At 35.8% G+C, this 27,500-nt stretch overlaps 2 protein-coding genes, 2 long non-coding RNA genes and 2 other non-coding genes across 6 annotated transcripts; 2 read left to right on the forward strand and 4 right to left on the reverse strand.

The window, feature by feature from the left end:
• Nucleotides 1-69: 69 nt before the first annotated feature.
• On the reverse strand, nucleotides 70-226 carry LOC123691533. The gene has a single exon (XR_006751420.1). It is a non-coding gene; the product is annotated as a 5.8S ribosomal RNA (ribosomal RNA).
• Nucleotides 227-516: 290 nt separating this feature from the next.
• On the reverse strand, nucleotides 517-2,421 carry LOC123691526. The gene has a single exon (XR_006751413.1). It is a non-coding gene; the product is annotated as a small subunit ribosomal RNA (ribosomal RNA).
• A 10,671-nt stretch (nucleotides 2,422-13,092) lies between these two features.
• LOC123691329 (proline-, glutamic acid- and leucine-rich protein 1-like) lies at nucleotides 13,093-15,594 on the forward strand. The gene is made up of 6 exons (XM_045635661.1): nucleotides 13,093-13,111; nucleotides 13,209-13,269; nucleotides 13,377-13,509; nucleotides 13,901-14,083; nucleotides 14,661-14,745; nucleotides 14,995-15,594. Exons 2-6 carry the CDS (start codon nucleotides 13,211-13,213, stop codon nucleotides 15,477-15,479), a joined length of 945 nt encoding a protein of 314 aa, XP_045491617.1. The 5' UTR covers nucleotides 13,093-13,111; nucleotides 13,209-13,210; the 3' UTR covers nucleotides 15,480-15,594.
• Nucleotides 15,595-16,053: 459 nt separating this feature from the next.
• Nucleotides 16,054-19,001, reverse strand: LOC123691324 (putative nuclease HARBI1). Its single transcript, XM_045635656.1, has 5 exons — nucleotides 18,105-19,001; nucleotides 17,776-17,966; nucleotides 17,210-17,342; nucleotides 16,940-17,081; nucleotides 16,054-16,844 (listed from the first exon to the last, which is right to left on the reverse strand). Exons 1-5 carry the CDS (start codon nucleotides 18,327-18,329, stop codon nucleotides 16,456-16,458), a joined length of 1,080 nt encoding a protein of 359 aa, XP_045491612.1. The 5' UTR covers nucleotides 18,330-19,001; the 3' UTR covers nucleotides 16,054-16,455.
• Nucleotides 19,002-19,461: 460 nt separating this feature from the next.
• On the forward strand, nucleotides 19,462-21,312 carry LOC123691332. The gene is made up of 3 exons (XR_006751376.1): nucleotides 19,462-20,034; nucleotides 20,496-20,678; nucleotides 21,126-21,312. It is a non-coding gene; the product is annotated as an uncharacterized LOC123691332 (long non-coding RNA).
• A 3,394-nt stretch (nucleotides 21,313-24,706) lies between these two features.
• LOC123691339 lies at nucleotides 24,707-25,628 on the reverse strand. Its single transcript, XR_006751383.1, has 2 exons — nucleotides 25,431-25,628; nucleotides 24,707-25,002 (listed from the first exon to the last, which is right to left on the reverse strand). It is a non-coding gene; the product is annotated as an uncharacterized LOC123691339 (long non-coding RNA).
• Between the last annotated feature and the right edge of the window lie 1,872 nt (nucleotides 25,629-27,500).

Below are 27,500 nucleotides of genomic sequence, written 5' to 3' on the forward strand. Positions count from 1 at the left end.
TAAACCGTCACATGCTAACACGCGTGAAAACACGTGTGTGAACAGTGTGGATTGTTGTTTTTATACAGCCGGCCCTCAGACAGGAGTGGTCCTGGATATTTCTCCACGGACCGCAATGTGCGTTCGAAATGTCGATGTTCAAATGTGTCCTGCAGTTCACACTATGACGCGCAGTTAACTGCGTTCTTCATCGACCCGCGAGCCAAGTGATCCACCGTTCAGGGTAATAGTTTATTACATATTATAATATTATTATTCAAAGTGTTTCGTGCGTGGTTCTTTTATGTAACGTTTGCGTGTGTGTACATAGGTTAAAATATGTACCGCGCGCTTTCGCGAATCACTCTAACACGTCATACACTGACATGTTAGAGGTATTCGTATTTTTTTTTTTTTTTTTTTTTAACGGATGCAGTCACATTCACGCGTCCCACGACACTTGTTCGTACTATACACAAACACACACACACACGATGCGCGTATGCGAGTAGTGCGAGAGTGCGCAGTGCGTTACGTTAATGATCCTTCCGCAGGTTCCCCTACGGAAACCTTGTTACGACTTTTACTTCCTCTAAATGATCAAGTTTGGTCAACTTCCCAGCAACGCCGACGGCCGTGAAGCCACCGCGTGTCGGTCCGAAGACCTCACTAAATCATTCAATCGGTAGTAGCGACGGGCGGTGTGTACAAAGGGCAGGGACGTAATCAACGCGAGCTTATGACTCGCGCTTACTAGGAATTCCTCGTTTATGGGGGATAATTGCAAACCCCAATCCCCAGCACGAAGGAGTTTCAACGGGTTGCCCGGGCCTCTAGGCCAGGGAGAACATGTTGATTCCTTCAGTGTAGCGCGCGTGCGGCCCAGGACATCTAAGGGCATCACAGACCTGTTATTGCTCAATCTCGTGCGGCTCAAAGCCGCCGGTCCCTCTAAGAAGAATTTTAATACGCCGCCAGTGAGTTGCGCGACCCGAGAGCCGCGCACACCTAAATGACGACGCCTATTTAGCAGGCTAGAGTCTCGTTCGTTACCGGAATTAACCAGACAAATCGCTCCACCAACTAAGAACGGCCATGCACCACCACCCACCGAATCAAGAAAGAGCTATTAATCTGTCAATCCTTCCGGTGTCCGGGCCTGGTGAGATTTCCCGTGTTGAGTCAAATTAAGCCGCAGGCTCCACTCCTGGTGGTGCCCTTCCGTCAATTCCTTTAAGTTTCAGCTTTGCAACCATACTCCCCCCGGAGTCCAAAATCTTTGGTTTCCCGGAAGCTGCCCGCCGAGCCATTGTAGTAACGTCGGCGGATCGCTAGATGACATATTTACGGTTAGAACTAGGGCGGTATCTAATCGCCTTCGAACCTCTAACTTTCGTTCTTGATTGATGAAAACACCTTTGGCAAATGCTTTCGCTGATGTTCGTCTTGCGACGATCCAAGAATTTCACCTCTAACGTCGCAATACGAATGCCCCCAGTTATCCCTATTAATCATTACCTCGGAGTTCTGAAAACCAACAAAATAGAACCGAGATCATATTCTATTATTCCATGCACGAAATATTCAAGCGGCATTTTGAGCCCGCTTTGAGCACTCTAATTTGTTCAAAGTAAAATTGTCGGCCCACCTCGACACTCACTGAAGAGCACCGCGATAGGATTTTGATATTGAACCGGCTTTTAACGACCGGCTCACCGACGATATGCTCCGCAAACGTGTCAGTATCACCGCGGATGCGGTGCACCGACAGCGCGGCGCACAAATGCAACTACGAGCTTTTTAACCGCAACAATTTTAGTATACGCTATTGGAGCTGGAATTACCGCGGCTGCTGGCACCAGACTTGCCCTCCAATTGTTCCTCGTTAAAATATTTAAAGTGTACTCATTCCGATTACGAGGCCTCGTAAGAGTCCCGTATCGTTATTTTTCGTCACTACCTCCCCGTGCCGGGAGTGGGTAATTTGCGCGCCTGCTGCCTTCCTTGGATGTGGTAGCCGTTTCTCAGGCTCCCTCTCCGGAATCGAACCCTGATTCCCCGTTACCCGTGACAACCATGGTAGTCGCAGAAACTACCATCGAAAGTTGATAAGGCAGACATTTGAAAGATGCGTCGCCGGTACTGGACCATGCGATCGGCAAAAGTTATCCAGATTCATCAAAATTAACGACTTCAGACGCCAGGCCCTCCGTCGATTGGTTTTGATCTAATAAAAGCACTCATTCCATCACTGGTCAGAGTTCTGATTGCATGTATTAGCTCTAGAATTACCACAGTTATCCAAGTAACTGAGTAAGATCTAAGGAACCAAAACTGATATATTGAGCCATTCGCGGTATCGCCTTAATACGGCTTGCACTGAGACATGCATGGCTTAATCTTTGAGACAAGCATATAACTACTGGCAGGATCAACCAGGGAGCTAACTAAAGCTTCCGCTAGAGCCTCAAACGTGACACGACGATGCCGCCGCGACGTTCGCTTCTCTATATACATACATATGCGCGCGGCGTGTTTAAATAACATGATATGCAACGGCGGCGACCGTCACACGCACACTATTCACACACGCGCGCGCGCACACGTGGATAAATCTGAACACAGTCAGTTAAATCGTTGAAAGTATCATCTTAACGAGACACCCCTTAACAATTCCCATTCGCATCAAGCGAAGGAAAAATTTTAATATCGGTCAACTTTTATGACGCAAACGATCAATCTACGCACGGAGAGTGGAAGGATCGAAAATTGCGACCACATATAAACATCTGATAAAAGCCCATTGGTACATCACAAACGTGTGCGATGTGAGCAATAAAAAATTTTATACTGCCGTTCAATAGTAGTCGTATATTTTTCACGGTCTGCGCTCCGAGAGTGTATCAAGATGCGTAATACTATTTATTACACTACACATATAAAATACAATCTACGAAACTGACAATCTATCAAACCGTCGGCAGACGCAATGTTACTACAGTTACTAATTTCTACTTCTTCTACTACTACTACTAACTACTACTACTACTACTACTACCACCACTAAAGATTAAAAACTGTATCGCGCCGTATGCACAAACGCTTTTACAATATCATCATCTTTGGTGGTCTTTTATTATTTCATAGAACTAACACACTACTCTACAACTCTGTCACAGACTCACCACCAAACACCAACCCCACACCGACACGCGAACGGCGGCAACGAGGAGAGCGCAGAGCACACGGGCGACGCGGTACAACAGCGACGAAATAATGATACATACACATACGTACGTACAAATGTCTCGCTGCCCACGCGCAACGCCCCCCCGTCTTCGCTAGCCTCGCGCACCGATTGTCTCGCATCCCGGCTACGATGTTTCTGCTTGTTTATTTTTTTCAGATACTATTCACGTATCACGCATGGCATATGTACATACATACATACATAATACATACATACAAACATACGCCGCGCGCGACTAACGCCTCGTGTTTTCAAGGTCAAGTCAAAAAACTTTGCACGCGTGCAGTTACGGCGTGCAGTCGTCAAAAATAATTCATGATTATAAATTTCGTGGTCCATATTAAATAAATTATAAACAACAACAACAACAACAACAAACAACAACAACAACAACGACAACGTCTAACTAACGTCTATCTAACGTCTTCGAAGTACACCTTCAGGTCACTCCATCAAGTCCGGAGGTAAGGTCTCATCATAACTAACAAAACGAGCCCAAACTCGGCACACCTAGCTCTACTCGTCTATTAGTTCCAGTAGCAGTCTTCGAAGTACACCTTCAGGACACTCCATCAAGTCCGGAGGTAAGGTCTCAACATAACTAACAAAATGAACCCAAACTCGATACACCTAGCTCTAATCGTTTATTAGTTCCAGTAGCAGTCTTCGAAGTACACCTGCAGGTCACTCCATCAAGTCCGGAGGTAAGGTCTCAACATAACTAACAAAATGAGCCCAAACTCGGCACACCTAGCTCTACTCGTCTATTAGTTCCAGTAGCAGTCTTCGAAGTACACCTTCAGGACACTCCATCAAGTCCGGAGGTAAGGTCTCAATATAACTAACAAAATGAGCCCAAACTCGGCACACCTAGCTCTAACCGTCTATTAGTTCCAGTAGAAGTCTTCGAAGTACACCTGCAGGTCACTCCATCAAGTCCGGTGGTAAGGTCTCAACATAACTAACAAAATGAACCCAAACTCGGCACACCTAGCTCTACTCGTCTAATAGTTCCAGTAGCAGTCTTCGAAGTACACCTGCAGGTCACTCCATTAAGTCCGGTGGTAAGGTCTCAACATAACTAACAAAACGAGCCCAAACTCGGCACACCTAGTCTCTACTCGTCTATTAGTTCCAGTAGCAGTCTTCGAAGTACACCTTCAGGACACTCCATCAAATCCGGAGGTAAGGTCTCAACATAACTAACAAAATGAGCCCAAACTCGACACACCTAGCTCTAATCGTCTATTAGTTCCAGTAGCAGTCTTCGAAGTACACCTGCAGGTCACTCCATTAAGTCCGGTGGTAAGGTCTCAACATAACTAACAAAACGAGCCCAAACTCGGCACACCTAGTCTCTACTCGTCTATTAGTTCCAGTAGCAGTCTTCGAAGTACACCTTCAGGACACTCCATCAAATCCGGAGGTAAGGTCTCAACATAACTAACAAAATGAGCCCAAACTCGACACACCTAGCTCTAATCGTTTATTAGTTCCAGTAGCAGTCTTCGAAGTACACCTGCAGGACACTCCATCAAGTCCGGTGGTAAGGTCTCAACATAACTAACAAAATGAGCCCAAACTCGGCACACCTAGCTCTAACCGTCTATTAGTTCCAGTAGAAGTCTTCGAAGTACACCTGCAGGTCACTCCATTAAGTCCGGTGGTAAGGTCTCAACATAACTAACAAAATGAACCCAAACTCGGCACACCTAGCTCTACTCGTCTAATAGTTCCAGTAGCAGTCTTCGAAGTACACCTGCAGGTCACTCCATTAAGTCCGGTGGTAAGGTCTCAACATAACTAACAAAACGAGCCCAAACTCGGCACACCTAGTCTCTACTCGTCTATTAGTTCCAGTAGCAGTCTTCGAAGTACACCTTCAGGACACTCCATCAAATCCGGAGGTAAGGTCTCAACATAACTAACAAAATGAGCCCAAACTCGACACACCTAGCTCTAATCGTTTATTAGTTCCAGTAGCAGTCTTCGAAGTACACCTTCAGGTCACTCCATCAAGTCTGGAGGTATGGTCTCAATGTAACTAACAAAACGAGCCCAAACTCGGCATACCTAGCTCTACTCGTCTATTAGTTCCAGTAGCCGTCTTCGAAGTACACCTGCAGGTCACTCCATCAAGTCTGGAGGTAAGGTCTCAACATAACTAACAAAATGAGCCCAAACTCGGCACACCTAGCTCTAATCGTTTATTAGTTCCAGTAGCAGTCTTCGAAGTACACCTTCAGGTCACTCCATCAAGTCAGAAACTAAATATGAAATTTATAATCCCATAAGTATAAAATCTATAAATAAAATGAATGCGTGAAGGATCAAGTTTATTAGGTCAAATATTTTGTATTCGTACAGTGATCTTTTCGTAAACGAGGAGCTGCTTACAAGCGTCACAGTGTCCACTCACAACGGCGGCCGAGCGCAGACTAAAATATTTCAACAAATTTTTGTGCAATAAATCAAGATGAGCCAGTAAAATAACCCTTATTTCAATCCAATAAGTATCACGCGTTACAACTAAATATGTGAAAAAATAAGGTTTGATTTCTCAGCCTATTTGTAACATTTTGATAGTTTTCTTTGCTACCTTTTTGAGTTGGACATGTCTGCTTACTTAAAATATTTTTAAATCATTAAATTTATTTTATTAAATACATGAAAAATGTTCCTTTATTCAGCACGATATTGTCAATTTTGTGTTTGTGCAACGGAAAATATTTTTTACTAGCGGTCCGGCCCGGCTTCGCCCGTGGTACATATTAACGTTTTCTCTACATAAGAACCATCCTCGTACTTCAAGGAATATAATAAAAAAAGAATTATCGAAATCGGTTCAGCCGTTCTCGAGTTATGGAATTACAACGAAAAGTGGCATTGATTTTTATATATTAGATAATATTATAAACCAAAATTTTCGACTAAAAAATTGCTACCATTTAAAGATTAACCCTTAATTCACTACCTGAGTCCATTGGACTCACATCGAACTTTCTAACTATTATATTTTTTTCCCCTGGTGACTTATTTCCTCCACCGTCTCAGTACCTTCCTGCAGTGACGTGGGCACCGCGGTAGCGAGAGGACGTGCGCCTGCGCTGCGTAATAGGTAAGTTATTACGTCGAGTGAGTCCCATGGACTCATACTAGTGAATTAAGTAATATTTTATTTATTTGTTACGATTCTTAAATGTTGCTTATTTGTCGTATTAATGATATAAAAATATGTATTTTAATATTTGTTGTTGTTGTAGGTTTGTGAAATGGATCTAAAACAACATAAAGTTGTAAATATGAATGAAGACCAGGCAGATTCTGTTTTGGAATCATGGATCACACAAATTATGAATGATGAAGATGCGAGCCACTCTGAAACCGAAGACAAGCTATCTAGGACAGAAAGAAAGCATTGTTATCCATGTAATTACAAAAAGAGAACAAAGACTGCACATTCAGGCACTAGATGTCTGAAGCCTGTATGTTTGAGTTGCTCAAAAATGGCATGCCGTCGCTGCCTGCAATCGGTGGCAATACCCCATTGCACGTTTTATTTTTTTGTATAGAAGCGTACATTTTTGTTGTTTATTTTCGGTTTTGCATTCCTTTAGAAGTCTTATAAAATTAAAAAGAGCCATTAGTTAAAAATATTTGCCATTATTGTAGGGCTTTGAAAATAACTCTGTTTTCTAAGACTATTAGAATAAGTTTTTTTTTATTTTTAAGAGTATTTCAGAAGTTTATCCAGTTTTATTATTTTTTTGTAGTGCCTTAATAAACATTTAAAAATAATAATAAAAAAACTTAATAAAAAAAAGAGTTTTATTTGAAAAAAACACGCCAAGAAAATATATGAGTCCAGTGGACTCATGGAAGCTGTTTATGTTAGCAAATTTCACCTAGTGAATTGAGGGTTAAGGATTAATCTATCTATAGTAATTATTAGTTTAATTTGGTTTTGTATTATTTTGTCGCAAAATGTACCGAAAAACTGCTTATTTTTGTCAGATTCGTAAACGCGTCCTTAAGAACATCGTTTTGGTTAGGCTTCCATTATCAAGCAATTTTAAACTTCATTCAATTGACATACAGTTCAAATTATTTTGTACTTTTCAAAGACCTAAGGGAGAGTCTGTTCTGCCAACTTTTAGAAAAAATAAAAACATTTCTAATGTTGGCCCCTCCGATGTAATCATTTAATATTAGATTTAATTTTTTAGTTTTAATTATTTATTATTATTTCTTATTTTTTTTTAAACCTTATTTTTGTATATTTTAATTTTAAGCTAATACATTAATAAATTATTTCTTTCTTTCTTCGATTTCTTGTCAATGGTTAAGACTTAAGCATAGACAACCTCTTGATGTTGATTTGTTGTTTGAAATTTGAATTCAAAATGGCGTTTTATTAATTGTTTTGGTGGAAGATAAACAAAATCTGTTCTTCGTATATCGTAGATTTTCTTACTTATTTACTCAGTTAATGTACAGTACATTGAATTTTTTAATTTGTTATATTTCTGCCAAAAGTGAAAGAAGAAGAAAAAGTGTTATGTGTAAACAATGTTAAAATCTTTGTGTAGATAATAATTGATAATAATTATTAATGTGATTTGTGACTAAGTATTTGCAATATATACCCAATGACTGTTCTATTAAAGGAAGATATAAAAAATAATAATTTTTACGAGAAAACTTCTCTATTACGTCATGTTCTGGCTGTAGAATCAATTGGAGAGGAGATAATATTATTATTGTTTTGTCCAAAGAAAACAACAACTTCTTACAATTCCAATATGGCGATCCGAACGGCAACGATATATTGGAAATTTAGAATGAGATTTTAAAATAGAAATCCCGCAAAATATTTCAAGGAAAAGTATAAAATGTGAATCTAGTTGTATTCACATAATATTTAAGCCGAATTAAGTCCTACATGCCTAAATAAAGATATTCAGTAAAATTCAAAATTCAAATGGAATTATCCATTTTTGCTGATAATAGTGAGTTTTAATATTATATAAAAATGTTAGATATAGGTAATTATTATTATATTATAATAAACTTATTGATCTACATTGTTGGTGTTTTATTTTTAATTTCCTATAAATTTGAATAAGGATGAGAATTAGTAGTGATGTTACCCAGCATCGAAAATTTTATCGATATCGATATGAAGTTTTATCGATAATATGTACTCAAAGAGACATCACTAGCAACTTCAACTTTTAAATGTTGGCAGCAATGTGGATCATTTTTGACGTGAACTTTTCATAGGTTGGTATATAAGACTTAACCTAAGTAATACATGCATATGTGTGCGTGAGCTCGAAATCGAAGTACTGAGTGCCGTCTCTTCCTATACCTATTACTTGCTCTGTGAAGTTAACCCGTCTAGCGTCATACGCACAGATGTTATGCGTCCCAAGTATGTCGAGGTAGTTTACGAAATCTAGCTTTTTTATGACTACCGAGTTTGAAAATTTTATTTACCCTATTGTTCTATAATTATATGCCATGTATGATATATTTTTGGAAAGAGGAAGAAACTAGTTATAGCATAAAAATGTAATCATGACGATATATTTTTTCTATAAAATTATAAAAAAATTGATTTTCTTTTGTTTTAATTTTAATTGCTTACATACCTACTAACACTTACATGATAATGGTGAGTCATCAAATGATCATATTCACGTTTTCATATCACTACACGATTGCCAAATACATTCACTTATATTTTCACACATTTAACACAACGTATTTCACTATGAATAATAACAAATATCCATTATTCACAAACAAGAAAAAAAGCGCCATTTTGCGTCTTCCGCACTGAAAAGTTGAGACACTTTTTCACTGAGTATTCTTCAAATATCCCTAAAACCAATATCATAAACGTATTCTACGTAAAATTTCCAGTAATATACGTCTCAATTATCACTCATCTAATTATTCCTCTCGGCATAATTCACAATCCAAATATTCGTTGAACAAGACGAACGTTAAGGTGGCAGTACACATGGGGCCAACGTGTTGGGCCAACGGGTTGGGCCAACGTGTAGAGAGCTACTTGGCGGTATGTTGGCTTCATTAGTGTAGTTGGCGCCAATATTGGCAGGCCATCCGAATGTTGTCGGTTTTTTGTGCACACTTCAAAGGATCTTGGCGCGCTCCGCAAACAACGTTCACACGTTGGTGTCTTCTTCAGTTTGTTGTTACTCATCAGTGGAGACAGTATCGTTGCGCGTCAATGAAATTTACGTTTCCATGTTCCGATAGCGATGGCGGCACAGGATGGCGGCGCCGATGTGGACAAGCAATGAGGTTTTACAATTCATAGAATTGTATCGACATGAATGAATAATTTGGAATCCACGGCATGAACTACACAAAAATAAAAACCATATGACTCAATAAATTAGATGTTTTATTTTCTATTTATTATATTATTCTAGATGTTTTTCATAACTCACTTTCATACATTTTCGATAAAAAATGAATATATTTATAAAATGAGTAAAATAGTATGAAACAGTTAAGTACTTGTTCTTAAAAATTAAATAACAATATACAATGAGCATGATTTTGATCAAATTGTGCTTTAGGTATTACATAAATAATATTATCAAATATCACCAATCAATACATCCGTCCGTACTCTTTAAGTTTCGTTATATAGTTAAAATTAAATGTAAAATGTACTAACAAATTTTAAACATTTGAAAAAATCTAAACATATTTTTTTAATAATGTTTTATTTGTACAGAAATAAAAAAAGGAAAATAGAGATTGGAAAATGGTATCATCATAGACAGCAGAGTACACTCAATGTTATTGGTGCACATGTACGTAATAATTAAACGCACTGTTTATATAAATTGCCGCGGCTGCAAGAACTTCTACGGACTACGTCCATCTTTGAAGCGCCAATGCAGAATGATCAGTACGCCAATGTGTGAACAGGAATCTTGAATCCTTCATTTTTACCCAACACGTTGGCCCAACGCCTTGGCCCCATGTGTACTGCCGCTATTACAAAGTACAAACTATGGCCGATGACGCAACTCAATCAATGATTCACTTTTTTTTTTTTTTGTGGTTTTAGTCTGTATTTCCTGTCTTGGAGTCGTGTCGATTTGAATTATAAATGTTTAAGGCATAGAGAAATATTTTTTATACTGGAAACATTCACTTGTACGTCTCTACTGATGACCTTCAATGTCACGGGCCGCGTTACGCACTGCGTTTGTCAGCGCAGGACGCTCTCAGTACAATTTGAGTTACGCTACAACCGCTGTGCGCAGAGGCGGCTCGTGACAAAATTTTATGGGTGTTCACTTGAAATAAAACACTGAAAATACATGATGTTAAAGCAGTACAATTTAATTAAAAAATTACTTATAAAGGAAATGCATACGTCTTTCTTTTTGGTGTGCAAAAATATCTATAACTTGACACAATCTATTAACCTTCGTAAAATATGTCTGTTTTCATCGACACGGTCATTGAACTCGCGTATTGACTTTCGGTACGCGGAATCTAATGCTTTACGAATGTCTTGTCGTTCGATAGACGCCAATTGCAGTTCATTCAACAAATGGTACCTACCGAGATTGTGAATGTTTTTTCATCTTGATTGAAAGATGAGCTAAGTCGTCAACGCCAGTAGCTGCGTTTGCTACTGGCGTTGACGACTGCGGCGGTCCCTTAGCTTTCAATTCAAGCCGAATTTGTAACGTTTTAACACACTTTTTAATGAACGCCACATTATAATTGTCCATTTTAACACTCACAAGTAATACTGATAACTACAGGCTATTTCAACAATCAACACGTATCTTATGATTTTAATTCGAAAATTCCCGATTATAGGTACATTCGCGCGCGTGCAAGTTGACTATAGTGTTTGTTTATATTATTTTGAGTGGCAACGTCGCGCAATCGCTGTCTTGTGTACGGGCGCGCGGTAAAAACGAACCGGCAACGTTTGCGGGAGCGGCGCTCCGAATTTTGCTATTTTTTCATAGAAAATCTTCTGTTTTACGCGCAGGGCTCTGACAAAACTATCTCTTTCACTCCTATTGGATTTCGTATTAGAAAATGTACTGAATATTTTTTCATTGGAGCGCAATCGTGAGCGCTCCGCTACGCGCGTTTTATAATACAGTATTATACCTACAGGTGTCAGGTGTATGGAATGATGGAATGATGGATATATTCATTGGTATTGCCAGTAGTTTTTTACGATTACGATTGATTTTAAATAGTAATAATTAATATTAATAATGAAATTAAGGAGTATGATTTTATTATAATTATTTATGGGAGTTCACTGCACCAGCGCTCCTTAGGGCGAGCCGCCTCTGGCTGTGCGTAGGACGCTACACGGGTTAAGAGGCTGATTCAAGAATGTTCTGCCATATTTTTCATTCTGTCAAACACAACGACAGTGCAGAGATAATTATTCCAAGCCCTGACACCGATATTTTTGTATTAGGCCTTTATTTCTGGCATAAACTTGAAAATATACTCGCCATCTTTGAATGCTCCCCCCCACTCCCCCATGCAACTATTTCACTGTACGAACTATTGAATCGTAAACAATGGACTATTGTTAATTATTTAAAATAATAATTTAAAAAATATATTCATGAGTTTTCAATCTATAGTGGTTTAAAGTTAACTCAAAAATGGACCATTTTCGTAAATTTTCTAAAAAATCTTAGAGAAAGTGTAAGAAATGTTATAGTATGCTATATATTCGTGATCTACTCAATAAGCTCTTTCATTTGATACCCCACGCGGCATGTTTTGGAAATGTTTATTTTTTTCTTTGTATGCCATATTTAATAACCGGGGTGCGGGGAAGGGGACCACAAAACTGGTTGGCAACATCTGTCTATAGGATGTCTGGGATCTATACAATATATATCAGAAGTCAGATTTAGGTCCGCTATTTATGCAAACGAACATCTCCTTGGAGCCTGCTCTATGAGCCAAAAAACTGTTATCGCATTTACATTCTCTTGTTTATCGAATTTTTGATGGGTCCGAATTAGGATTATAATGATAACTGCGTTAAAAACAACCGACTTTAAACTTGCACTTGCAACATTTACAAATGCAGACAAAAATGCTCATAAAATAAAAACTTACTGGGCCTATCCGAATAAAATTTTTATGGGACCAATTCGACACCATCCCGCATCGAACAAAAAAAGAATCACGTAAATCGGTTCAGAAACCTCGGAGTAATCGGTGTACATACATAAAAAAAAAAAAAAAAAATTGGTTGTCTGTAAAGTCGGTTTACTGACGATAATTGAACGTGACAACGTCCGATTGTGCTTCTTTGTCGCTCGTTCCGCGCTCTCGTTTCCTCCTTTCGTCTCCTCCTTTTTTTTGAAGTCGGTTAAAAAAAAGGAGTAGTTTTCCTATTACGGTGGTAGTTATTTCCAGGTAACTCTGTATTAGGTTATATCTTCTCCTATTACGGCCCTATTCATAGAACATATTAAAATTACCAGCCCCCCTAGCCAAGTGGCATACGATTTATAGCGTTTCTCTTTCTACAAACGTTGACGCCTTATCGAATACGATAAACGACAGGTAGCCAAGTGGATTAGAACTTGGCGAACGCTTATTCTATTGGATCGTACGCTAATGTCTATGGCTTCGAATTCTAACGTCAGTCAGCGTACGTCAAACTGTCAACTGTCATTCAGTTTGACATTAGTAATGTTGAAAAATATTCTTGAAATATTCAAATTAAACTGCCGAATTCCGAAAACGGAAAAAGTAAAAAGTCAAAAAATTTTTGAAGTGAACTAAAAAATACAGGTTGTGCTTTAAATTATAAAAATACAAATAGAGGTAAGTTAATTTTGCATTTGCAATGAGGCATAAAAAGATATAATGTCTTCAAGGTTTAAATTTAATTTATTTATGTGTACTTATTTTTCTAGTTTAGAAATGGAGAGACTGCGCGCCAGCCAGGAGCAATTTTCTGCTCTTATAGAATTCATGGAAAGGTACTATTAAAAAAATACAGTTTTGATTCCAAACTTGCTTCAATATTTTTATAATAAACAATGAAATCATTAATACCAAGTGCTTCATTGGTGTGTGTTACCCATAGGTATGGTGACCTCTCTCGACCACAGCGGGGACCTCAGGGTCGACTAAAAGCCGACCAAATGTGGGCAAGGCTCACATTATTACTTAATTCAGTTGGTGGTGGGGTTCACAAATCACAAGAGAAGTGGAAGAAAGTAAGTTTGAACTTGCATCTTGTTAACCTAGCTGTATATTTCAAACTCTCAATTGTTTTGCTATTAACTTGCATCTTGTTAACCTAAGTGTACATTGCAAACTCTCAATTGTTTTGCTATTCACTTGCATCTTGTTAACCTAAGTGTATATTGCAAACTCTCAATTGTTTTGCTATTTACTTGCATCTTGTTAACCTAAGTGTATATTGCAAACTCTCAATTGTTTTGCTATTAACTTGCATGTTGTTAACCTAAGTGTATATTGCAAACTCTCAATTGTTTTGCTATTTACTTGCATCTTGTTAACATAGCTGTATATTTTAATATATTCATTTATTTTGCTATTGCCCTTTTCATGCACCGCTTTAACTCACAACATGTAAACCTAAAGGTCTGGGCAGATTGGAAGACTAAAACAAAAAAAAAGAAAATGTTGATTTCCAACCACACAAATGGTACTGGTGGTGGTCCAAGCAGCAGGCTGTCTCTAACAGTTTTGGAAGACCGAGTCTGTGCCATACTGGGAGAGACTGCTGTTCTTGGTCAAGCTGGCATACAAGAGCATGGCTTTAATGTTAGTACTATTATATTATAGCAACTTTACGTATCACACCAATTCCTCTGTAACTTGCATGGCCAATAATAGATATTTATTTTGAAAGAGATTACATATAAGCCTCTTTCAACTTGTGTAAAATGAATTGTATTAAATAAATAAAACAAATAAACAGCTTGAAAATCTATACTAATATAATAAAGCTGAAGAGTTTGTTTGTTTGATTGAACACGCTAATCTCGGGAAATACTGGTCCGATTTGAAAATTTCTTTCGATTTTAGATAGCCCACTTATCGAGGAAGGTTATAGGCTATATATCATCTCGCTAAGACCAACAGGAGCAGAGCACTGCAGGTAAAACTACGGAGCACAGCTAGTGTTTGAAAATGTAATTCCATCACAATATAATTAATAGATAGTTAATGTTGATGAGAACATTAAATATCTTTTAATTATATTTTATTCTTTATAAATCTATATCAATTATACAAAATACTTAGCTAACAATTCCTAATCGTAACATTTGTAAGTGTTAAGAGTATATGATAAAAGTTATAAATAACTAATATATTGATAAAAATAAATATTTTTCAGGCGCCACCAGTACCAAGGGAAGAACCCATTCCTGAAGATGTGGAAATTGAAATTCCTGTAGGCTTAGAGAATTTTAATTATAATAGTAAGTTTTATTAAACTCTATTTACTTATTAAATTAGCCTTCTTCTAGGAGCTGTTTTCAATCGTCATAATATAGTTTAATCGATAATAATTGAACATAATTCATTAAATGACTTGAATAAATTAGTCTTTGCTTGTATCCTAGAGAATATTATTCAACAGATGGAATGGATGAACATTTCTAATTTATAATATAAGTGAAAGTCAGAATTATATTTGCCTCCTTAACATTATTTTCATTACTCAACAGCAAGTGTTCCAACATTGCCAGCATCACCGCTACTGCTAGACCCACAGCCCTCACCACCACCACCACCAGTACGTCCGCCGCCCCCTCTACCGCGTTCTCCTCCGCGTCCCACTGGTCGACGGTCATCGGCGTCACCGCGATCTGCGACTGCCTCGCCGCGACATGGGATGCAGAGAGCTCGCAGGAATCGCGGCTTAACGCCATTTGACCGGGCCGCTACAGAATTTGTGGCGGTTGAACAACGACGCCTTGCACTGGAGGAGACGCGAGAGAAGCTTTCCCATGAGCGAGAAAGGGAAAGGGAAAAGCTTCTCCATGAACGTGAGAGGGAGCGTGAGGAACTTTTCCACCAAAGAGAAATGGAGCGACTGCGGCTGGAGTCGCTAAAGGTTGAGGCAAATCGCGAGCAAACTAGGGTGATGCAGCAAATAGCTGTTATCGGGCAAAGGTTGCTCGAGATATTGCCTCAAGGGCCCGCATCTTAATTTTTTTTTTCATAGGGTTTTAAGTGTATTATTTAGTGCCTTTCTTTTTATTTTTTTTAAGTGCTTGTTTTAGATTTTAATATTTTAATTTAATAGTTTAAGTACAGTATTTTCTGTCCTCAGTCTTTAGTTGTTTTACTTTTTACACGCTTTTTATTAGCTTCACCTGTATGTTTGAATGTTTGTTTGTAACCGACTTCTTTGGGCGCGATTTTGACCCACTTTAAACGGCCAGATTTCGTTCAAACTTTGTAGATTTATTGAGGACCGATGACAATACACTAATTTGATAAAATTATTCCATTTTTCAATTTGCAAAAAGCGTGTTTTTTATTTTTTTTTAAACTATTATTATATATATCTTTAAATTTAATAGGATTAATATGTACTTAATTTATTTTAAGTGTTTGTTTTAGATTTTAATATTTTAATTTAATAGTTTAAGTACAGTATTTTCTGTCCTCTGTCTTTAGTTGTTTTACATTTTAATCTTTAAATTTTATAGGATTTATATGTACTTAATTTGTTTTAAGTGTTTGTTTTAGTTTTAAGAATATTAAATAAAACATATATATACATAATAATAGTATATTTTATTACTTAATTAGTTAAGTAGTTTATACCACCATTAATTCAGTACACACTTTTTTAAATACTAACAAAAAATACAATAATAAAAATTACAAACTTAAAAATATAAAAAACAGGTTGAGGCTGCAACAATGATCAATTTTTTCACCTATGACCTGCACTAAAATATGAGCAGTTATCAGAAACTTTAAAAGGATTAATATATACTGTAACTAATGCAGTTTCATTATTTAAATCTGTGTAGGTAAACAAAATAATGTTTTAGGAGCGAAAAAATATTATACAAAACTACTTGGTCAGGCATACTAAATTAGGCTTAAAAGTAATACACATTAAAACTACACACAACACACTTTAAAAAATACAAAAATACAAAAATAACCTACTAAACTAATCTATTAACTAAATTATTTAGCATTATTCTGCCACTCATCAGCTCATCTTGGTTGCTGGAAATGGGTCCAACCCCCACACTCGGTTCATCACCATCCTCTTGTTGCTCAGCCATATTATTAGGGGGAGGTAATTTAGCATCCAGTGCAATATTGTGCAGAACACAACATGCAATAGTTACCTCACTGGCAACACGAGGATGGTAATGGAGTGTACGATGCTTCAGCAAGCATCTCCAACGAGCCTTCAATACACCAAAACATCGTTCAATACAATTGCGTGCCTGTAAATGGCGTGTAGTGTACACCTCTGCTCGAGAACCTGGTTCGGCATTTAAAATTGGTGTCATCAGCCACGCTCTCTGTGGGTATCCAGAATCACCTTAAAGAAATAATGTAGTTAAAGAGCTTTATAAATTATAACTCCAATATTTTTATGATAAATATGTAGAAGTAGGTAGGAATTAAATGATTTACCTAATAGCCACGTCAATTCACCATTTTCGTGAAGTCCACGCATGTATGGTTCCACTTCACTGGATGACCATATGAAGGAATCATGCGTGGCTCCACCATATTTTGCATTGACATTGATAATCTTTAAATTATCATCACATATCTGAAAAAAAAAATTTAAGTTATAAAAAATATTCTATTTGCAGTTGCTTTGTTATTTTGTTTTAATGAAACATGATTAAAAACAATGCTTACTAACTAATAATACATATGCAAAGAAAAATAGCTTACCATTTGCACATTTAAGGAATGGTATCCTTTTCTGTTAAAATAATTCTGTTCATCAATGTGGGGTTTTACAATTGATATGTGAGTGCAATCTATGCATCCAATTACCCCTGGCAATTGAAATTTCCTTTGAAATCTGTAATTAGGTACATTCACATTTTATAATCAAAGACAATTACCTACATAATTATATTAAACATATTATAATACAATTGTTAAAAAGACTTTCAAATGAATTTGTCATAATATTTTGTAAACCTTTAAAACATTTAGAATTGAACAGAAACAAACATTTTGTGGTATAATAGAATTGTTTGTGACTACAATAGCAGCAACCTTCTTCAATGCAAAGGATTATGTTATTTATTAAAATTGTACAAAACATTGAAAGTTTTTTTTTTTTTTTATGTCAGAGCAAGCAACTTAAGCATAAGAAATAAACACTTGCAACATAAGAAGTGTTGCAGGTGCTTTGCCGGCCTTTTATGGACAAATAAGCTCTTTTCTTGAAGGCCCCAATGTCGTAGTTGTACATTGAAAGTTATAAATAAATTAATAAAAACAATTACTCTTGTCGAATTCTTGTTCTTTCTTGGTGTGTTTGAGGGAAAACTATCCATTTTTTCACTATCCGAGGACTGTTGAGTGCCTCCACAACTTGCCTAATGCATCTACTTGTAGTGCGTTGTGGCAAATGTTGTGTGACACCCACAATTCTCTGATAGGATCCCGTTGCGAAGAAACTCAGAGCGCAAAGAACCTACGAATATAAGTAGAATTAGGATACGTAATATAGGTACCTAATAGATATGCACAACACATGCCTTTCATTGGGCATTTAAAATATCGGACATCACTAATAATTATAAACAATCGCAGTGAAGAAACTGTGGATTACCTTTACTTCCAAAGGAATTTCTTTAGTCCCCCGTATGTTTGTTTCGTTACGTAGGCTGCAGCAAAGCTCGCTAAAAGTTTTTTTATTTAACCTAAAACGCTCCTGAAACAATTGTTCCGGCATTTCATTGATTGTCTCTAAACTCGGTCTGGACGCATTTCTTTTTTGGCGCCTGAGCCAAAGTTCTTCATCGTGCGCAGCTTTTAAAAGTCTCAAAGCGTGCATTTTATGAAAACTAAAATTTTATAATCACTAAACACAACACGAAACTTCGACAGCTGATTATAAAATCGCCATTTTGTTTCGATTTCTACAAGATGTTATAGCGTACGCTAGTTATCGAACGCCCATTGGCGTAGTCTCCTGTCAAAAGTGCCACTTGGCTACTCTGTGCACTTGGCTAAGCATTTGTATGGCGCCTGTCGTATGACTTAGGTACCTAACGTTTCGTCACGTTTCGTCTAATAGAATAGAAAAACATTGCCACTTGGCTACCAATTTTCGTTTCGTTACGCTGGGTCACGTGACGTATCTCCAGCTTATGTCAATCTCATACATTCGTTTATCTATTCTATCAAACGCAATGACTAAGGAATAGGGAAGTGAATAAATAATCGATTATTACTTTAATCGATTATTTTTTTTCCATTTTCGATTTTTTATAATCGATTTTATTAATGGTAAAAATCGATTTTTAATAAATCGATTATAAGAATTACACAATTTAAATCGATTTTTGTAAATAGTGCTATCTGTGCGATGGATGACAAATTATGAGACTAAAGTTGACAGACTAAAAATATTCATGATATTTGATGGCAATTAAATTATTATAAAAAAAATGTGTGCATGAACTAGTGTACAAACGTAAGAAGTGAAACTTCTTTAAGACCTTATTTTTCAAAAAATAATTTACTATATGCAACTTTACAGAAATACATCGAATCACGCGTGGTAGGGATAAGAAAAAGATCGCGCGTAACGGAAAAAATGTCATGCGTAACGAAAAAATGTTACACTACATTTTTTTCCAACCCCGATAAAGAAGTTTCACTTCAAAAAATTAATTCAAAAATTTCACATGTGAAAATTAATAAAAATTACAAATGAAAATTTTTAGAAGCATTTTTTTACTGTAATAAAATTTTAAAATTTACACCTGACAGCTAACTTCAGTATTATGAAATAATTGGTAAGTAAGTTTACTGAACAAGTCGATAAAAAAATCAGCGCCATCTGTACTCCATGTATTTGTATATCTATATTCACAAATATATAGGTATATATAAATGCATGGAGTGTTCAGGGTCATGTCCGGTACATGGTCCGGTATTGGGGCTTTTACCTTACATCGAATAGGTTTTTTCGCATAAAAATTCGAGGTGAAAACAAAAATCGATTATTTTTTTTTCAAAAATCGATTTTTCACAAATCGATTTATTTCTAAACAAAAAAAATCGATTATTGATTAATCGATTTTTCTGAATCGAGGTCACATCCCTACTAAGGAATCCTATGGACAGGGCATATTGTTCTATACAAACAACTGATTATACAAATATCATGCATTTCGATACCGAAATAATAAAACTAATACTGTCTCTTTCTAACTAATGAATATTCTGATATGTGAAAAAATATGACTATACGTCAGTCAGTGCTAATTCTATACCGCTTGACATTTGAAGTTAGCTCAAATACCTACTGTGGCCGGTCGCCATTTTATGTTCTCGTTAATACGATGTACATGCTCTGTCATTGCTCCGTAGTAAACATTGAAAAATATTGAATATTTTTGTGATTGTGACAAACATTTGTGTCTAAAACATATAGAGTGGTCAAGGACAAATAGTGGCATAATGCCAAAGCGCAGTATTGTGAGATGTGGCTCCGGAAAGAATGAAAACCAGAAAAGTTTGTCTTTGCACCGGTATGTATACGTTTTGACTGAAATATTAGTTATTTCTTTGCTGATTTAGTTATTTTCATGTATATTGAATTAAGGAGTATTCACAGACTATGTTCAGTGCAAAATTGTTACCAAATATAGCTTTATTTTGTATATTTTCGTTCTAGTAAAATAATGAATTTGGGTGCTAGTGATGGCTTATAATATCGACATCAGCAAAATGTTCGATGATGACGTGCGTCTCCCAAGGCTGTGTCATTAATCTTAAGAATAGTTGCTTTGGTGAATACACTTCCAAAATAACAAATTAATTTTGCCAAGAGCAGCAGAAGGAAAAATAAAACACTTAAATTTACCTAATATGAATTTTAACTTAAGTAAGATTAATCGCTTTTATAGTACCTACTTTAATTAATAATGTATTTATAAATAAGTCAGGTCAGGACTAAAATTATAATAACCTAAATATTCATTTTTTGAAGGTTACCAAGAAGTGAAAATAGAAAAGGAGAATGGTTAGAAGCAATTGAAACTGAAAATATCAAGCCAAATGTAAAGGATTTAACATAGTACATTTCCCAGAAAGTGCTTTCAATAGAACAATGGATGTGATTAGTCTGCACGATGATGCTACACCAGTATGTCTGCCGCTGCATTCACACAGGGTGAGGTTTTTATCTGTAGACACGTGATGTCTTCCAATTTACTTTTGGTCTTTTTATTTAGATTTAGGGCTGTCATTTATAATCTAACGTTTCTCCTATTTTGAAGGAGGCCTGTGAACAAACTGAGATGGTTTTATATGATTTTTTGAGTACAAACTTGGGTGATATTTGGTTGTTGAAATGTTATTGACTGAGGGAAAGTGCAATTTACTTTAAATACATGGGGTGTTTTAAGTTATTTTTCTATTCTTTATAAATTTATATATATAAAGCATTTGAATGCCATAAAACCAAAAATATAAATTCAAATTCCGCTATTGTAAGCCCTAATGTTGATATTAATTTCAAACCATCAGCATTGCCCTTTTAATTAAAATGTATTGCATTTTAGTTTAAATGTAAAGTGAACAATGCTAGTTAATGTAAACTGTGACATTTCATTTCCAGGTACCAGTTGAGCCTCAAATCCCGAACTCAAAAATGAACAGAGTGAATCCGAGTGCATCCCAGGCTGCACAAAATAGTTTAGCTCTATAATTTTCTCTGTTATTATATATTATTGTTTTTTTGTCTTATTATTTATAAATAAATAAATTACTGTATATTGTGTTGTTCATCGTAATAAAATACTATTATATACCTGTATTATTATATATGTTGTTTCATTATATTACATTCCTCAAAACTGAAATTACCAAATTGTAAGTCTACCGTAATCCTTATATCGAAGTCAAAATTGAACTGGATTTATCAAATTATACAGCTATCTTGTCCTGCGAGGTTGCTGGTGTTTTACAAGTAACCCTGTATAGGTGTTACCGTCACGAGCAGCCATCGCCATACTTAATTTTATTAATTGGCATTGTCATTTTTTCCATTTGTAATTTTACGTCTATGTTTTGTACAATAAAGTTAAAATAAATAAAAAAGAGTGTGTGTTTATGTACACGCGTTAGAAGTTACTTCTTTGGCGTATGGACAAAATACTAGAATATACAACTTGAACATAGTTATCAATTTTCATACCACCTAGAACTTACTTCATGCTGTTAATTTTAGGTGTCGGTGTGCGCGCGCATCGTAAAAATTCACTCTCACTATTTTTCTCCACCGCGCCAAAACAAATACTTATAAATTCAAAATAAATATATTAATATTATTTTTATATCGATAAACATAATAATGTTTATCGATATATTCTCGGCACTAAACACCGCCATGTTTTGTTACAAGCATTATGGCGCCGGCCACACTTTTTTTGTAGGTATGTCACTTCCATGTGATTCCATATTCATTGATCAAACGTTACGCTAATAGAAAGCCACTTGGCTAGGGGGGCAGAGACGTTAGAGCGTTTTCACATTGTCCGGTCCGATATCGGATATCGGACGCCGATAGCCGATATCCGATATCGGAGGCTAAGTAAAATGTATGATTTACGTACCTGTCTTTCACATTGTCCAGTCCGATATCGGATATCGGAGCCAACACCGATATTCCCGTGAACTATCGGACGATAATGTTCAGTGTTACCAGCTCAATTTTCGAAAAGGTAGTATACCAACAGCAAAAAAAGCACTAGTTTGTGTATTTTCAGTCATTTCTAGGCGCTAAATGTAAAAAAAAAATCCTTTCATTTACTTTAAACCTTTTTATTAAGAAAACATTCATTTAAGTATTTAAAGGCATTAAAAATACGATTTATACGGGAGCTATTTTAATATCGTCCTATAATATACGGCAATTGGCTGAACTGAAGTAAACAAAAATATATTGTGTTCTTAAATTCAACCGTATCTTCGAAATATTAGTATCTTTTATCTTTATTTACTCATTCTGCCTCGCTCCTCCTCCTACTCGGACTACTGTTGTGCTGTAAGCTGTTTATTGTATTGTTGTCATTGAGTCACAGATTTAGTGCTTTGTTTTAGCGCCGATATCAAACCTGTATAATAAATAGCACATCTAAATAATATTAAGTAATTAATAATATCAAATCTTTTTTATATTTTACTTTTCCAGCTGTTTTTGAAGTCGGTTTCTTTATTGTAGTTATTTTTACTGTATGTACAACTACGATCTATCAGTTGATTTTTTTTAAATCAAACCCTTTTTATTGAAAAGAAAATTTACAATACGGCAATTTTGTTTAGTTTTCTCTAAAATTTCAGAATTAGAATGCGGCAACCCTTAGACTAAGGATTGGTCTCCGCGCGCGCGCTACGACTAGATACCGCTCCACCTAAAAACAATAGCTCCGTGAGTGCGGCAACTCAGTTCTGTAGTGTGTGTAAGGCAATTTGTAAGGACGCTAGTGTGTGTGAAGAATTGTACTGCCAGCTACATAAATTTTACCCCATAAATGGGAAATGGGCTATCTTGGAAAGAAGTTTGAAAAATATTTTCATTTCATTTTGGCCTTGCCGGGAATCGAACCCATGAACATGTGACTCAAATCCACTTGCGATGCCACTATACTATCACAAAGGTTTTTTAAAAGTAAAAAAGCAGTAATAAAAAAATAACATATGAGTCAGTTAAACAAGGTTAAACAGAAATAAATTATTGTTATTATCATTTTTTTTATAATATGCGTTAGTACCTAATAGTATTGAAAAAAAAAAAACATTATGAATAAAATAAGTTCAAATTAAAAGTGTGTTTTTGGGATATGCAGTACGGCAACACTAAATGGCGTCGTATTTTCGTAAACAACATTTTCAAAGTACAGGTGAAATATCGAATAATACGATTATTCCTGATGTTACGTGATCCCAGTGTCTTTCTTATTATTTGTTGTATTTTTTTTAAACAGTTTTATGGCACAAACAGGCATTTTACTTCAGGTTTTGTCCAAAATCTTTAGAAACTATCGGTACACCCTCTCCACACAATGCTCGTGACACGACTGGCTCGGGTACGCCGATTTCGGCGTACTTTTAGTTGCCGCATTTTTCGAGTACGCCGGCGGTATCTAGTCGTAGCGTGCGCGGAGACCAATCCATAATCTAAGGCGGCGACCCTAAATTTTGTCAAGAACGCGCGGCGACTATTGAGCTTGTTTACTATTTTGGTTGTCATGGCTATATTATTATTAGTCTGTGGTACTATGTACATTGCGGAATCTGTGACTGTGAATTAGTTTAGTTTAATTTATTTCTGTTTAAATATTTGCACCCCCAGATATTAGGTAGAATGTACATATTAGCACTATAAAATTGTAATAACAGCACCTACATTTGTAAATGTAATTTGAATTTGTATTTGCTAGTTTCGTCGCTTTAATACTGAGTTGAATTTTTTTTTTATTTTATTTGTATAAGAACATAACAGTCATACATGATTTAATATAAAAAAGTTCTAAAATTCACTACGACCACACAACATGTTCTAATAATAAAAAAAGAAAAACAGCATATAAAAAAACAAGCCTCACAATGAAATTGAATATTGAAACTAGATTCTGACTCTGCAGAGGGTACAAATCCATACTCCGCAGTCAGCAGATTAAACCGGTTTGAAAAACATCAGTTTATTTATTACTATTTATTTCATTTAAAATAAAGTTTATTTTTTGTAACACAAATGCATCCACTGTTTATTTTAATTCCCAATATATCTACTTTTCCAGTTTCTGGCAACACTCATGTTATCGGGACGATATTATCGGATAATGTGAAAGGGCAAATTGTGTCCGATATCGGATATCGGCTATCGGCTTCCGATATCCGATATCGGATCGGATAATGTGAAAACGCTCTTACTCTAAAAATCGAAATCTGACATCTAGAATCGAATGCATTGATTACTTGTGAATAAAAATCATCATAAATTAATAAATTCGATTGACAAATATTTCAAATCCGTATCGATTAATTCACTTTAATCGATGTTTTTAAGCAGGTTACCTCTCTTTGAAGATAAAATTGATAGACGTCAAATGTTGCCTATTAAATTGGCTCGACTATAATATTTCACTTGCATAAGTAAGTAATGCATTTACCAAAAATCGTAAATGATCGAAAACATGATTTTATACATCATTTTTATTTTAATACAGATTATAACACTTTTCGCTAAGGATGGTAACACTTATTTCTTGTGTCTATGGTCATTCGATGGATTTCAAAACGAACAATGTTGTTTATGAAAATTCAAAAAGTACGATACAATTGTGCGTTTGGTATAACAAAATATAGAATGTAGTTCAGTAAGAGAGCGCTGTTAGCATAATGTTCAAGCATCAGCGTCCGCGCCCTTCAGCCTGAGGCGCGCGAAGTCTTCGAAGATTATGTCGTCGTCTTGTTCTTGGCCATTTTCGTTTCTGTAAACAAAATTCGATATTAGTTTACGTATAGTGTAAGTATAGTGAGGTCTTAGATTACAAAATAAAAGACAGATGGAGCGTTGCCGAACTAAACCGAATGATTTATCGTCATTTTCAATAAAGCTATGTGTGCTGTCATTTCGCCGCTGCACTGTACGTATACGGTGCTTCTGTGTGCGTGTAATGTTACCAGATATTGAAAAATTTCCCAAATTTTTCCCCGACTACGGAAAAAAGAGGGTTATGTTTTTCGAGTTTATGTATGTATGTATAATATTTCTTTGACACGCCCTGCAGTATAAACCGTTGGACCGATTTTGAGTTGTGAGGTTTCATTGCAATCATCTGAATTATTATGTTAGTGGCGGTAGTGACGTAGGCTATACATATACATAAATTAGCAGTCAAGTTTTAATTTTTCTTACCTTCTCGGTAACCTAGCAAAGATGCCAGTCTTGAACCGATGATTGATACATACCTATCACTAAACATAATATGTACAACACCTAATGTATTTAGCTTTAAGGTTAGGTTAAGTTTGATTGGATAAACGAATTTGAATTTGAATTTGAATTTTATTTTAATATAATTTCGGGTTAGTGATTTTTTTTTATAATATTACATAAAGTACCTGCCTACTAAAGTTATACATATATGGCCGAAATAATTGTTTTCAATTTTTAATTAAATAAATTACATAAAAAATGCCAGAAATAAAGGCCTAATACAAAAATATCGGTGTCAGGGCTTGGAATAATTATCTCTGCACTGTCGTTGTGTTTGACAGAATGAAAAATATGGCAGAACATTCTTGAATCAGCCTCTTAACCCGTGTAGCGTCCTACGCACAGCGGTTGTAGCGTAAACGCTGTGTTAAACGCTGTGCGTAACGCGGCCCGTGACATTGAAGGTCATCAGTAGAGACGTACAAGTGAATGTTTCCAGTATAAAAAATATTTCTCTATGCCTTAAACATTTATAATTCGAATCGACACGACTCCGAGACAGGAAATACAGACTAAAACCACAAAAAAAAAAAAAAAAAGTGAATCATTGATTGAGTTGCGTCATCGGCCATAGTTTGTAACGTTCGTCTTGTTCAACGAATATTTGGATTGTGAATTATGCCGAGAGGAATAATTAGATGAGTGATAATTGAGACGTATATTACTGGAAATTTTACGTAGAATACGTTTATGATATTGGTTTTAGGGATATTTGAAGAATACTCAGTGAAAAAGTGTCTCAACTTTTCAGTGCGGAAGACGCAAAATGGCGCTTTTTTTCTTGTTTGTGAATAATGGATATTTGTTATTATTCATAGTGAAATACGTTGTGTTAAATGTGTGAAAATATAAGTGAATGTATTTGGCAATCGTGTAGTGATATGAAAACGTGAATATGATCATTTGATGACTCACCATTATCATGTAAGTGTTAGTAGGTATGTAAGCAATTAAAATTAAAACAAAAGAAAATCAATTTTTTTATAATTTTATAGAAAAAATATATCGTCATGATTACATTTTTATGCTATAACTAGTTTCTTCCTCTTTCCAAAAATATATCATACATGGCATATAATTATAGAACAATAGGGTAAATAAAATTTTCAAACTCGGTAGTCATAAAAAAGCTAGATTTCGTAAACTACCTCGACATACTTGGGACGCATAACATCTGTGCGTATGACGCTAGACGGGTTAACTTCACAGAGCAAGTAATAGGTATAGGAAGAGACGGCACTCAGTACTTCGATTTCGAGCTCACGCACACATATGCATGTATTACTTAGGTTAAGTCTTATATACCAACCTATGAAAAGTTCACGTCAAAAATGATCCACATTGCTGCCAACATTTAAAAGTTGAAGTTGCTAGTGATGTCTCCTTTGAGTACATATTATCGATAAAACTTCATATCGATATCGATAAAATTTTCGATGCTGGGTAACCTCACTACTAATTCTCATCCTTATTCAAATTTATAGGAAATTAAAAATAAAACACCAACAATGTAGATCAATAAGTTTATTATAATATAATAATAATTACCTATATATAACATTTTTATATAATATTAAAACTCACTATTATCAGCAAAAATGGATAATTCCATTTGAATTTTGAATTTTACTGAATATCTTTATTTAGGCATGTAGGACCGTCCCGGCTCCGATCGGGTTGACACAGAATAAAAAACATCATAAAATATAGACTATGTTCATCAGGTATCAAAAGAGGGTGTTAATTTTTGATAGACATAAATTTTAACCTCAATGTAATAATAGTTACGTTAATGTGTGACGATTTAATATGTAGTTAGGTTTGTGTTTAGGTTAGGTTAGGTTAGGTTAGGTTAGGTTCGATTTCTAAGAGTACCCGCGGCCCCGGCTGACTGCGCGGCTCGACGGAACACAGTGGGGTTTTAGTCGGTAAGAATCCGACATAACCCTTGGCTCCTTCCCCGGGGGCCGTGGGTATCTTTGGAAGATT

Source organism: Colias croceus, chromosome 4, assembly GCF_905220415.1.
Source record: "Colias croceus chromosome 4, ilColCroc2.1".
NCBI lineage: Eukaryota > Metazoa > Arthropoda > Insecta > Lepidoptera > Pieridae > Colias > Colias croceus.